This window comes from Garra rufa, chromosome 10 (genome assembly GCF_049309525.1).
Source record: "Garra rufa chromosome 10, GarRuf1.0, whole genome shotgun sequence".
NCBI lineage: Eukaryota > Metazoa > Chordata > Actinopteri > Cypriniformes > Cyprinidae > Garra > Garra rufa.
Window position 1 is genome coordinate 28,515,753 of NC_133370.1, and position 13,357 is coordinate 28,529,109.

At 37.0% G+C, this 13,357-nt stretch overlaps 1 protein-coding gene across 1 annotated transcript; it reads left to right on the top strand.

Annotated features, from left to right (window-relative positions):
• Positions 1 to 602: 602 nt before the first annotated feature.
• On the top strand, positions 603 to 9,743 carry dnajc1 (DnaJ (Hsp40) homolog, subfamily C, member 1). The gene is made up of 12 exons (XM_073849202.1): positions 603 to 916; positions 1,928 to 2,029; positions 2,162 to 2,208; positions 3,525 to 3,690; positions 4,729 to 4,826; positions 5,865 to 5,955; positions 6,052 to 6,142; positions 6,276 to 6,439; positions 6,518 to 6,637; positions 7,644 to 7,692; positions 8,775 to 9,220; positions 9,330 to 9,743. The coding sequence occupies exons 1-12, from the start codon at positions 764 to 766 to the stop codon at positions 9,396 to 9,398; spliced, it is 1,596 nt and encodes a 531-aa protein (XP_073705303.1). The 5' UTR covers positions 603 to 763; the 3' UTR covers positions 9,399 to 9,743.
• Positions 9,744 to 13,357: the final 3,614 nt, after the last annotated feature.

The window sequence follows — 13,357 nt, forward strand, 5'->3', positions numbered from 1 at the left end:
AAGCCTTGCTGCCAGTGAGTTTTAATCAAATGGACTTTTATCTAAACTTCATGTTATGTGACAGGAACAGATTACAAAGACGGCCGATGGAAAATCTTTAGATGGAATGTCACAAAAAGTCACAAAAAGTCACAAAATTGACCAAACGATGAAAAGGAGATTATTAGACTAATAGTAAGAGAACAACAAACATGCGAGGAATCATTTTAAGCTCTCTCCCAATAATAATAATAATAATAATAATAATAATAATAATAAAAACAATTTAGCTCTCTCCAATATATTCTATGAGAATATAATACATGTTTCTACTGGGGACATCACTTATTTTACAATTAGATATTAAACAAAGAAAATGACAATAGATACTGTAATTACATTTGTGGAACAGGCTGTGAGGCCAAATCCTTTTCCCTTTTTTTTTTATTTAAAAAATGCTACGCACGTAGGACAGATAATGATTTCTTGATTTATAGTATTATGAAATATAATCGATACCGTTAAAACCGAGAGGCCAGGAGTCCTGAAAGTCTCCTGGTACATGACGCACCATGTCACTAGTGCAGCTTTCATGCTTATTGGCTCTTGCTGTGGCGGCTGCATGTGAAACGTGTGTACGTAGAGCAAGCTGAGCTCAAGCCATGGGCCCGTTTGAGCTAAAGGACGGGAAGTTATGCTAAACTCGCCTCGAAACCAAGATTGTCCGAATGGGTAGTAGGTAGTAAACCTTCTCAAACATACATATATATAAAAACTTTAAGCAATGGCTTTGCCCGAGATCCTTAAGTTAGTGTTGTTCTCCGGGTTGATCGTTATTCAGCCCTTGCCAACATTAGCATGGGACGCAGACTTGGAGCTTTTCGACCTAGTGGAGGAAATCCCCCAAAACTTCTATGAATTCCTGTCGGTTAATCAGGTAAGACCAATTTGATGTAACTTAATTCGCAAATTTGTCACGAGTGCCTTTAACTGGGGCCATTCAAACGGTGTCGGTAAACGTGATATACATTTAACTTTAACATGTAACGTTAACAGCAGCGCGCCGACGTAGATTTATCGCAGGGTCGCCGCCAGTGCGTTTACAGAGGTTGCATTCTGATCAAAGCGACTCGAGCCGTTAGCTCAATTGCTTTCATAAGCCCCAGTATTATGTCTCCCGACTCAGCGTAGCGGTAAACAGACTCTTCCCCCTACAGAACCTGAACGGCGGTGACCATTGACAAAGAAACCTCCCGGCTGTGGGCCTGTACAACACAACGTGACGTGTCATTACTCAGCTTATACAGCTTATAGTTTTATTGTTTTGCTACAATTTCGCCATTCGGTTGCTAAGTGTTATTTAGTGCATCGAAGAGACCGTGCATTTATAATCATAACCGCTATTCGTAAAAACTGCCATTTCCTAAAGCGTCAACCGTGATTTCGGCATATTGGCATATCTTGCTACCTTGCAGTAGATCCAGGCATATTTCTTGCAGAAAGATTCTGTGCTAGCTTTGTTTTGGAACATGCTAACTATCCAACTGATCCAAGATGGTTGTTAGTTAGCCCAGGCAAGTAAACCAGTTACTGTGCTCCAGAAACTAGTTTAACCACACTGGTATGATCAGCTGGTATCTGGATTTTGGTTAGTGGAAAATGGTCTACCAGTTACATCTGCCAGTATAAGTTCGATATAATTCCAGTTGGCAACATTGACAGTATGTTTATTGAAAGAAACGATGAAAGATGTCAAAAATACCACAGCTTTTATTGCTAAGTGTTATTTTATTTTTGCCTGAAACGCTAAAGGAAGTCCAATCACACAGTCTGTGACTTTAAACAAATGCATACTACTGTAGTCTCAGATTATATGCCTTTCTGACTCTTGGAAATCTTGGCAATTAAGTGTTTATGATCTTAATGTTCTTGATTGTGTTTCTAACAGGATGCATCCTCATCTGAGATCAGGAAGGCGTATAGAAAGCTCTCTCTTACATTACATCCCGATAAAAACAAAGATGAAAATGCAGAAAACCAATTTCGACAGGTAGGTGTTTTCTTAAACTTGAATGAAAGTTCTCTTTGTGTTAGTAGATTGTGTTGATTGTTGCTTCTGTACCTTACCTTTTGATATGCAGTGTATTGTAATTGAAATATCTTCTCTCTCATCTCTTACTAGTTAGTTGCCATCTATGAAGTCCTCAAGGATGAGGAAAGAAGACAAAGGTGAGATGTTTTATTAATCGTAGGTCAATCAAAGGTCTTATTAATCGTAGACTAGTTTTTCTCAACCTTTTGACTCAAGGGTTGTCCAACACAGTATTTACAGATATTTCCTCCAGTATTTCTGCTGTAATTTTGACAGTTTATTAACAGATACAGTTGATATACAATTGAGGTCAAAAGTTTACATACACTTTGCAGAATCTCGAAAATGTTCATTATTTACCAAAATTTTACGAAATTCATGTTATTTTTCATTTAGTGCTGACCTGAATAAGATATGTCACATAAAAGATGTTTACATATAGTCCACAAGTGAAAATAATAGTTGAATTTATATCAAATTTACCCATTCAAAAGTTTACATACACTTGATTATTAGCATTGTGTTGTTACCTGAATGATCCACAGCTTTTAGCATTTTTGTGTATTTAAACCCTTTGCAACAATGACTATGGTTTTAAGATCCATTTTTTACACAACTGAGGGCCTCATATGCAACTGTTAAAGTTCAAACACTCACTGATGCTTCAGAAGGAAACAATGCATTAAGAGACGGGGGATGAAAACTTTTAGAACATATTTACATTTACATATCCGGGTAAATTTAACCTATTTTGTCTTCTGGGAACCATCAGTGAGCGTTGAACCTTTTGTAATAGTTGCATATGAGTCCCTGAGTTGTCCTCAGTGTGGAAAGATGGCTCTCAAAATCACACGGTCATTGTTGGAAAGGGTTCAAATACACACAAATGCTGAAAACCCAAAGAATTTGTGGGACCTGATTTTCTGAAGAACAGTGGGCCGTTTAATTGTTCAGGACGAACAAGGGACTCGTGAACGACGATCACTAAACAAAGCACAGTTGTGGATCATTCAGGTAACAACACAGTGTTAGGAATCAAGTGTATGAAAATATTTGAAAGGGGTCATTTTTTATAAGTTCAAATAATATTTCCTCTTATGGACTATGTAAAATATTATATTCAGGTCAGTACTAAATAGAAAAAATAATGCGCATTTTGTAAGATCCATCTTATTTTGGTAAAATAATTAACATTTTGCAGATTCTGCAAGGTAAAAAATGAAAAGTTGCTGAGGTTTCCTGGCTAAGGATACCACTATTGTCTTTGTTACACATAAGATCTTAAAACATTCTCCCATTTCTTGAATGAAATGGGAACAGCAATAATTTATTGACATTATCCCCTCGAGTAATAAGCCTAACCACTTTTTGTACCAGTGTGACTGACTAAGGATCTGTGAACTGTGTGTTACAATTGCTAAAGTCTTTTAACAATAGTTTTTTATGTTCACAGTTATGATGACATCCTGGTTAATGGGCTGCCGGATTGGAGACAGCCAGTCTTCTACTATCGACGCGTTAGGAAGATGAGTAATGGAGAGTTGGGCTTCCTTCTCTTCCTCATTCTGACTGTGGGTCACTATGCAGTTATATGGTCCATCTACCTTGAGAAACAGTTGGTAAGTAAGTGCTGAATTGTTGTATAGCACAGTTGTTGTCTTGTAATTCTAGTTTGCAACAATGATGCTGTACCCTGGAAATCCAGAGGTCTCACGAGAGCACAATTTGAATTGTCTCTGCAAGACACTCTGGCATCGAGCAATGATGCACGTTACTGCATTACGTAAGCAGTTGTGGGAACCAGTCAAATCGGTGTATCTGATGTAGGCGGGCCAGAGGCGAGCTAAGAATCATTTAGTAAACATTGTAAGATGGCTACAGATGAACACCAGTTGTTTGAAACGGCTTTGGCCGCTACAATGAACGAATTGTTCCTTTGCAAGAAGGACGTTTTTGCTGTTTTGCCAACTGGATACGGCAAAAGTTTAATCTATCAGTTAGCTCCGCTGGTAGCTAAGCGTATGGGGCTTAGTGAAAACCCACTGGTGGTTGTGGTCTCGCCATTGATCGCCCTTATGTAGGACCAGGTGAAAGAGGCGAGGAAATACGGTCTTGCGGCTCTGCAACTTGGCGACCATGAAGAGGAACCATTTCCATAAGGCTACATTTACGTCTCTCGTCAACCTCTCTCGGTTCCGTCGCTCTGGATACGTCACACTGTGTGTTGTGATTGGTCGTGGCGTTATCCAATTGCGTGCAGTGAAAGTTTCAAATGCATGCTTGGTGCCGCCCCTCGAGTTAGGCCCTTTTCATTGCTCGATACCAGACCCTTAATCTTAATAGATTAGGGTCTGGATTTTTTCCAGGTTTATGATGCTGTGAACTTCATACTCTTTCAAATGCAGTGTTTAGTTGATCCTGGTGAGTGTTTATAGTCACAGTAGTAACCGTGACAGCTGTCTTCTTCCATATGAGGATTTGGCATCACAGCAGCTTTGTTTCCAACTGGACCATTAAGGAACATGACATGCACGTCAACTAATCAGATGACAGTTTTCAAAATCCCAAAGTGTTTTCCCATTTTGAGACTAGCTTCTGTAATACTAAATGTACTTTAGCATTCCCATTGACCTCTGCTATGTCTTGATTCTTCTTAGGATGAACTTCTGAGCAGGAAGAAGAAAGAGAAGAAAAAGAAGCAAAGCAGTAAGATAGCAGATGAGATAAAGTCCTTGGCACAGGACAAAAATGAGAGGTAACCTATCACCGGGGGTTTGGTTTGTCTGAAAAAGTCTAATTTCACCCTTTCATAAAGTAACACCTAAAAAGGAGAAAAAAATCAGTTTTTTTTTTTTGTCTTGTTTTCCAGTAGCAATATCTGTGTGTAAGTCAGTATGCATTTACCTGAGATGCAAAACAAATATGTGACCCTGGACCACAAAAGCAGTCTTAAGTCGCTGGGGTATGTTTGTAGCAATAGCCAAAAATACATTGCATGGGTCAAAATTATTGATTTTTCTTTTATGCCAAAAATCATTAGGAAATTAAGTAAAGATCATGTTCCATGAAGATTTTTTGTAAAATTCATACTGTAAATGTATCAATGTAATTTTTGATTAGTAATATGCATTAAGAACCTAATTTGGACAACTTTAAAGGTGATTTTCTCAGGATTTTGATTGTTTTGCACCCTCAGATTTTCAAATAGATGTATCTCAGACAAATATTGTCCTATCCTAACAAACCATACATCATTAGAAAGCTTATTTACTGAGCTTTCATATTATATATACATCTCAGTTTTGTAAAATTTAACCTTATGACTGGTTTTGTGGTCCAGGGTCACATATATGAAAACATGTTTTTTTTTTTTGTGTGAAATTAAGTTGATATTTGTTCTTGTTTTATTGATAAACTCACTTGATTTTAATCAAGTTCTCAGAAAACACAACCTTATTTTACTTGTCAACTAAGCATATCTTGATTAAGAATCTTTTTACTGGGGGAAAAAAACAGACAAACATACTGAGAAATTATTTTCTTCACTTTTTTGAAGGAACAGTAAGAGTTATGGTTATCATCATTCTAGTATTTGGAAACGAGCTGTTTAACGTTATTGATCCCATAATTTTTTTTTCTCAAAATGCATGGAAAAGTAAGAGATTTTGGATGTTTAAGAAGTAATAACCTGTTGAAACCATGAATAATAGATGATTTTTGCAAATAAATAAATAATAATAATAATGTTGACACTGGTACTCAGACTTATACATCTTTGCTTTCATTTTTGTAGATCTGACAGACCACACTGGCATGACATTTTGCCTCTCAAATTAAGCATCTGGTTGTACTATTCAGTGAAGTCTCTCCCTCATATCATACAGGTACTGTTTCACCACGTTTTATGTGTTTAAGAAGCGTTTTCAGAATAGACACTCCAAGGCTATAGCTGTAGCCATGACCATTTGTTGTATTTTTAGGATGTGAAGCAGTATTATAAAGAGTATAAGGAAATGAAAGTAAAAGAGAAGGAGGAGGCAGAGGCTCTGGCAGAACAGGAAATGCAGCAGAGTAAGATCACAATCACACCCAGTTATACATTACACATTTGACCTCTGTACATACAGCCGTAGATACTATTGTGATTGAGTTGTGACTGTGTGACCATTAAAACTACGTGCTGCTGACTGATTTTGCTCTGCAGAAGAAAAGCGGCCCAAGGTGAAGAAACCTAAAGTAGAGTTTCCAGTCTATGAACCGAGTACAAATGCAGCCTTTGTGCCAGTGTATGATCAGGGAACGTCTATTGAAGATATTGAGGATCAAATGGATGACTGGTTAGAAGACAAAAAACAGCAGAAGAAGAAAGTATGTTTTATCTCTTTTGAAAGGACATTGATTTAAAATGGAAGTATTGTATTAACCGATGACTGGTGATCATTGTAGGCTCATGAGTGGACTGAGGAGGATCTCAGCCAGCTCTCTCGCTGTATGGCCAAGTTTCCTGGTGGAACGCCAGGCCGGTGGGAGAAGATTGCTCATGAGTTAGGGAGATCAGTGACTGAGGTAAATCTGTAATTAGTAAAGTTATGACTATTAATTGACCCCCAGGGATAGTTCACCAAAAAATTTAAATTCTGTCATTAATTACTCTCCCTCATGTCGTTTCAAACCCTTAAGACCTTTGTTCATTTTCAGAACAGAAATTAAGATATTTTTGATTCAATTTTTAGAGCTTTCTGAGCCTGTGATATCAGTGGTTCAACCGTAAGGTAAGAACTCTCGTGAGTGCGCATCAAAGTTTGTTTTCTTTTCACACCAAGTATTTTCATAGCTTCATAAAATTTAAGGTTGAACCGCTGATGTCACATCGACTGTTTTAAGCCTAGAATGTGGTGGTTTTGTTCTTGTCAGAAAGTGCTCAGATTTGATCAAAAATATCTTTTAATTTAAGGTTTTTCGGGTTTGGAACAACATGAGGGTGGGTGAGTAATTAATGACAATTTTCATTTTTGGTTGAACTATCCCTTTAACATACGGATAGCAGTGTTTCCTGACTGTTTAGTTTTACTCACAAATGAAGAAAAATACAACCATTTAAAGAAATAAAATAAAGAAAAAAATTATTACTGAAAAAAGAAATTTTAGATTTCAAATACATGCATTTTATGCATGCAACTTTCTATTCATCAAAGTTGCTGAAAAAATATCTTGGTTTTGCACAATTATTTACAATATTAAAAGTAAAAAATGATTGAGTACCAAATTGGCATATAAGAATGATTTCTGAACTGAACTTTTGTGACACTGAGGACTGGAGTAATGATGCTGAAAATCCAGCTTTGCATCACAGCAATAAATTATATTGTTTTCAATTATAATATATTTTACAGTTGTTTTAAATAGTGTCTTTTTTTTGTTTTGTTTTTTACTTTTTTTTTCACAATAATACTGTTTTTAATGTTTTGTCAAATAAAGCCAGCTGGTTTTGAGAATGTTTTTCAAAAACGTTTAAATCTGGTGTGGTGAAGAACCACTGTAACCAAAAAATGGCTTTGGTATACCTTAACAGGTGACTGGAAAGGTGAAACAAGTCAGAGACTGCGTCACAAATACATCAGGTAAGTTGTTTGATTCATTCAAAAAAATTTAATGAAATTCCACTTACAGTGGATGATAGGGATGTAACAATATCAAAATCTCACGATACAATAATAGTGTGATATTTATTTAAAAACAAAGAATTGGGGGGGAAAAACATTTTGTACATTTTAAAGTAAAATTATTATCTAATGCACTTTGAGAGTTTAAGATTCTTAACTAAGAAATCTTAAGTCAGAAGAAAGTCAGAGAATTTACTTGTACCTAAACTTTAAAGGGCACTCAATCTTCTTTTTGTTTGTGATATACACAATATAAGTCTAAACTACATTCACACTTGTGTGGCTTTTAGGAATTATAATGTAACGCTTAAAAGCGATATTTTAAATTTGGACTGCATTTAAACCACTAGCTGCCAGCAATTCATACTACACTTTTATGTTAGACAGCTATTATTTTGGTGGAAATGCCAGTAGAATTTTAATTTTGAAGTAAAACTCCAGCTTCATTGAAAACAGGCTTACAAAAATGCATCTCACTACAAATATATTTGTAGTGAGATGTGCATATAAATGCTGTAAACATCTGCCATGAAAATAAAGCATAACTGGTGGTCGTTGCGTTCCCAAAAGTGCGCTAAACTCACAGCACATACAGTAACGGAGTTCACTACATTCAGTGTGAACTGAGCTGTTCCGAGGTGCATAAAACACTGGATCACGAGCTGATTCACCTGAATGAAGTGCATGCTTTACTTCACTGTTTGCACAGTGCATACAGACTTGATAAAAGGATTAAGCCATATTGTGCTTTTGTTTTTCTAGTTTGTTCGACAGATACCTTGCGAAAGCATAATGGCCCAAAACACAACTTAGAATTAGAAGTTTACATATATTTTAAAAACTGCACTTTTTGCCCAGAAGACCTATCATTTCATATTGTCATGTGACCATGATAATATCAAGACGGCGATATCACGATACCATGATATTGACAATATAGTTTCAACTCTAGTGTATGATTTATCACCAACTGTAATGTATTATCAGGCATATATTTCAGTCTTTTTCTCTCTCTCTCTCCATTTTGTCTGTATTTTTAGGGTTGGTGAAGCTTTCTGAGTTGAAGGGTGGTACAGTGACGGTAAAGAGTTCTAAAGGCGTCACAGTGCCAGACAGTTTGATGACCCAGCGAGAGGATCCTGTAGAGCAGCAGCTTGAGGATTTGGCTGAGCCTGCTGGGGCAGAGGATTCTGAGAGCAAAACGCTCAGAAGACGGACAAAAAAGCCTGCAGCTGGCAGCACTGGAACCGGAGCAGCGGAGGAGAGGGTGAAAGGACGCAGACAAAAAGACTTCGACCCCACAGCTGTAGATGATGACAGTGAAGATGAGAAGAAACCTTCAGCCTCCAAAGAAAAACCCGGTGCTGCTGAAGACGTTTGGACACAGAACCAGCAGAAGCTCTTGGAGCTAGCCTTACAGCAATACCCTCGTGGCACCACTGAACGCTGGGACAAGATTGCTAAGGTGGTGCCTGGAAAAACTAAGGTGAGCAGCAACTTTCTCACCCACAGTCATTGGAAAATGTATTTGAATTGGCATATCAAAGCTGGGTGTTCATATCAGTTAATGAGTTGATTCTCTTTGACCTTTTTAGGAGGAGTGCATGTGCCGTTTTAAACTGCTAGCGGAGCTGATTCAGAAACGGAAACAGGCCAAGAGCTGACTCCGGGTCTTCAGTATTTCACCATACCTCTCACCTGCTTGTTACGTGCCTTAATGCAACCCTTCGTCCTGTTGTCAGACTATGTGCCATGTTCAGCAGAGTCTGAATCGTCAGCATTATTCATCGGAGAGATCCAAACTGCACATTTAAAGGTTTTATTTATTTTAAAATCTGTTTCAGATTGTAGATTTATTTTTTGTTTCTCTATGCAACCAGACAGTTAGAGGAGCAGGAGACACATTTTAATGTTTTTTTTTTTCCCTCCCCAGTTTTGTTATTCAGAAGCACATGTTGTGCTGTAATCTGTTTTGACCATATGTTAGAACATAAAGTATTTGCATATAACATTTGTGTCACAGTCTCTCATGTGGTCATTATAATGCTTCAGAACATACTGGCTCATACATTTAGAAGAGAATGACACAGTTGTCTTCACATGTTGCCATTCTGTAGATTTAGATTAAATCAAAGGTCCTTTAAACAATGTTTCCTGTATGCAGTAAACATATTTTGATCTATTTAGTTCTTGGTATTGATGCAAGAGGAAGGATGTGTTATTAAAAAGTATTCCCTTTATCATCAACATTAACCAAAAGACACTGGACATTTGGAAATTTTTTTTTAATAATCTGGACGATATGAAAAGATGTCTGCCGCCCTCATGTGGCTTTGAGAGGAAACGCAGCTGCTTCCTAGTTAAACGGTTTGTATAATTATATAATAAAAAGCTTATGATGCATGCATGCCAATATAGTAATCTTCAGAAAATTACTTAACAAATAAAATGAACAGGAGAAGGAGGGCGTTACAGTATTATATTTGTTATGTTAATTTCTAGGGCCTCTAAATTATCTTAAAACATTACATAAAACTTTGCTGAAAAAACATTTACAATGCATACAATATTTTGACCCCTGACTGATAGTTCATACTTTTAGCAAGTAAACGGCCTTATAATTCTAAAAATACCTCTTTAGGTTGTGGTACATATCTTTGTTATGAAGTAAATTTAAGAATAACTGTGTTGCTAGTTATAATGAAGATGCCATAATGATTTGCATTACAAGTTATTATAATTTCATATTTTTTTGTCATATAAATAACATCACCTGGGTTTGGGTCATAAGTGTTTTTCCCCCTCGAGCTATATGTGACCCTGGACCACAAAACCAGTCATAAGGTAAAATTTTACAAAACTGAGATATATACACATCATATGCTTTCTATTGATGTATGGTTTGTTAGGATAGGACAATATTTGGCCGAGATACATCTATTGGAAAATCTGGAATCTAAGGGTGCAAAAAAATCAAAATACTGAGAAAATCACCTTTAAAGTTGTCCAAATTAAGTTCTTAACAATGCATATTACTAATCAAATTACATTTTGATAGGTTTACAGTAGGAATTTTACAAAAAATCTTCATGGAACATGATACTTAATATCCTAATGATTTTTGACATAAAAGAAAAATCAGTAATTTTGACCCATACAATGTATTTTTGGCTATTGCTACAAATATACCCCAGTGACTTAAGACTGGTTTTGTGGTCCAGGGTCACATATGGGCCGTAAATATGTTGCATACAGTTGAAGTCAAAAGTTTACATACAGCTTACAAAACGTTATTTTACCAAGATAAGAGGGAACGTTCAAAATGCATTTTATTTAGTACTGACCTGAATAAGATATTTTACATAAAAGATGTTCACATATAGTCTACAAAAGAAAAGAAAAGTTTACATACACTTGATTCTTACAGTTTTTCTCAATTGCTAAGACACATTTCTTGAAAGCTGCTCTCCTTTTCTCTAAACTGTGAACACAAAACCCAATTTTCAAGCTACATTCACAAAATCTCAGACTCTTCTTGCAAAACCAAACTTTCACCTCAAAACAGTTCAATCTGTGCTCAAAACTGAACTATGTTGTCAAATCGTGCCCCGAGTCAATCAAAATTAAAAACACTACTGAACAGTCACTAAACACTACGTAGAAAAATAGAAAACACAATGCTCAGGACATGAAGCTGGAGAAATAAATGTTTATTGTTCACTGTAGGCTAAATGCACGTTGCAGAACAAAGAAAACCTGTGCATTTAGCACTTGTACAAAAAGACAAAACAGGAATCTTGTGCATTTACACGTAGCACTTGTAAAAACAAACAGAAATCCTATGCGTTTGCCACTTGTGAACAGTAAGCCCATGTAAAAATAAAGTACAAAAATATACAAATAAGTGCAATACTCAGCCTCAGCATCATGTCTCCGTACTGGGTCAGGCCACAGGACTTCATCCACATCACAGGCCACATTTTGTCTGGCCAGGCAACAACATAGATGGGAAGAGTTCGTGTGAGAGGAGGTTGAGGTGGTCAGCGAAGACAAAGAACAGTAATATCTGATAAAATCAGAGCCACTGTGATTGACCATGTTCTTGTCCATGGTATGAGCATGAGGGAGGCTGGACAAAGGGTACAACCAAACATCAGTAGATTCACTGTGTCCACCATAATCTGAAGATTTAGAGAAGAGAATAGGTAATTACCATTTTTTGACATTATAGGACAGTATGTAAATGTTGACAGCAATTACTGTATGACATACTATAGAGCTGGTAAGTCCCGCCCATCCGTAAAACCCCACTGGACCTCTAGATTGAAAAATCGTCAATGCAACTGAATGTGAGAAAATAATTATTTGACTATACTGTAATGTCAAAAAAATGGTAATTACCTGTTCTCTTCTCTAAATCTTCGGATTATGGTGGACACAGTGAATCTACTGATGTTTGGATTTAATCAGATATTACTGTTCTTTGTCTTCGTTGACCACCTCTCACACGAACTCTTCTTCTCAGGCCTCACAAACCAGTGCTCTCTGAACTGGCTTACTGTATATGTTCCCTCACATCATTAGCCACAAGTGTGATCAGTTTTGAGTTGTTGTGTTCAAGTGGTGACACCTGTGCTTTAATTGTGTTTGACTTTTGTCACCTGTGCTCACCATTATGCAGCACGGGTGCATCACAATGAAAATGTGTTGGCAAGTTGTGTCTAAACAGGTGAAAAGTGCTTATGGTTTTGCCAAAAGAGCGATTGATTCAATGGGTTCAGGAAACTGAGCATTTGGTTCAGACATTAGGGTTTAGTGTTTTAGCAATTGAGAAATACTGTAATACGGTGTTGTTACCTGAATGATCCACAGCTGTGTTTTTTTTAAAGGTCCACTGAAGCGCCTTGAAACACGCAGCGTTATTCTATGCGTTTACGTGCTTTTAACTGAAACAAAAACATATCGCCCAGCCCCGCCCATTTATTTTGAATAGCCAATAGCGTTCCATTTCTATCTGCTCGGGCCAGAGCCGTTGAGCTCGGTAAAGCCGCATTTGTAAGCTTATGACCGCCACAGACTAATAAATTACCCCACAGATTCAATATGAAACTTGCTAAAACGAAATAGTGATCATTATCATGCTGAGGCTGTAGTTTAATACATGCTGACCGCACATATGAGCGCTTATGATCTGCTCCGCGTCTCTGTGTAGGGGGCGGGACACTACGGACTCTAGAGAGCATTTGATTGGACAGAACGTTTGATGAGAAACTGAAGTGCACGGTGATATCATCCAAATCCTTGATTCATATTGGCGGAAGTGATGAGACTGTAAGTTTTGAATGCCCATATCTTGTAAACGCGAATTTTGTCGTTGTTTTGAAGCACACTAGACTATAGATAATCTTAAGGCTAATATATTCATACTAAAAGCCAAAAAACTTTAATTTTGATTTCAGGGGGACTTTAAGTGATAGTTGTTCATGAGTCCCTTGTTTGTCCTGAACAGTTAAATAGCCCACTGTTGTTCAGAAAAATCCTTCAGGTCCCACAAATTCTTTGGTTTTTCAGACTTTTTGTGTATTTGAACCCTTTCCAACAATGACTGTATGATTTAGAGATG

Coding starts and splice junctions, on each gene's coding strand:
- dnajc1 (XM_073849202.1), top strand. CDS start 764: ATGGCTTTGCCCGAGATCCTTAAGTTAGTGTTGTTCTCCGGGTTGATC. Junction 5,956..6,051: donor CTCTCCCTCATATCATACAG/GTACTGTTTCAC, acceptor TTGTATTTTTAG/GATGTGAAGCAGTATTATAA. Junction 7,693..8,774: donor CTGCGTCACAAATACATCAG/GTAAGTTGTTTG, acceptor CTGTATTTTTAG/GGTTGGTGAAGCTTTCTGAG.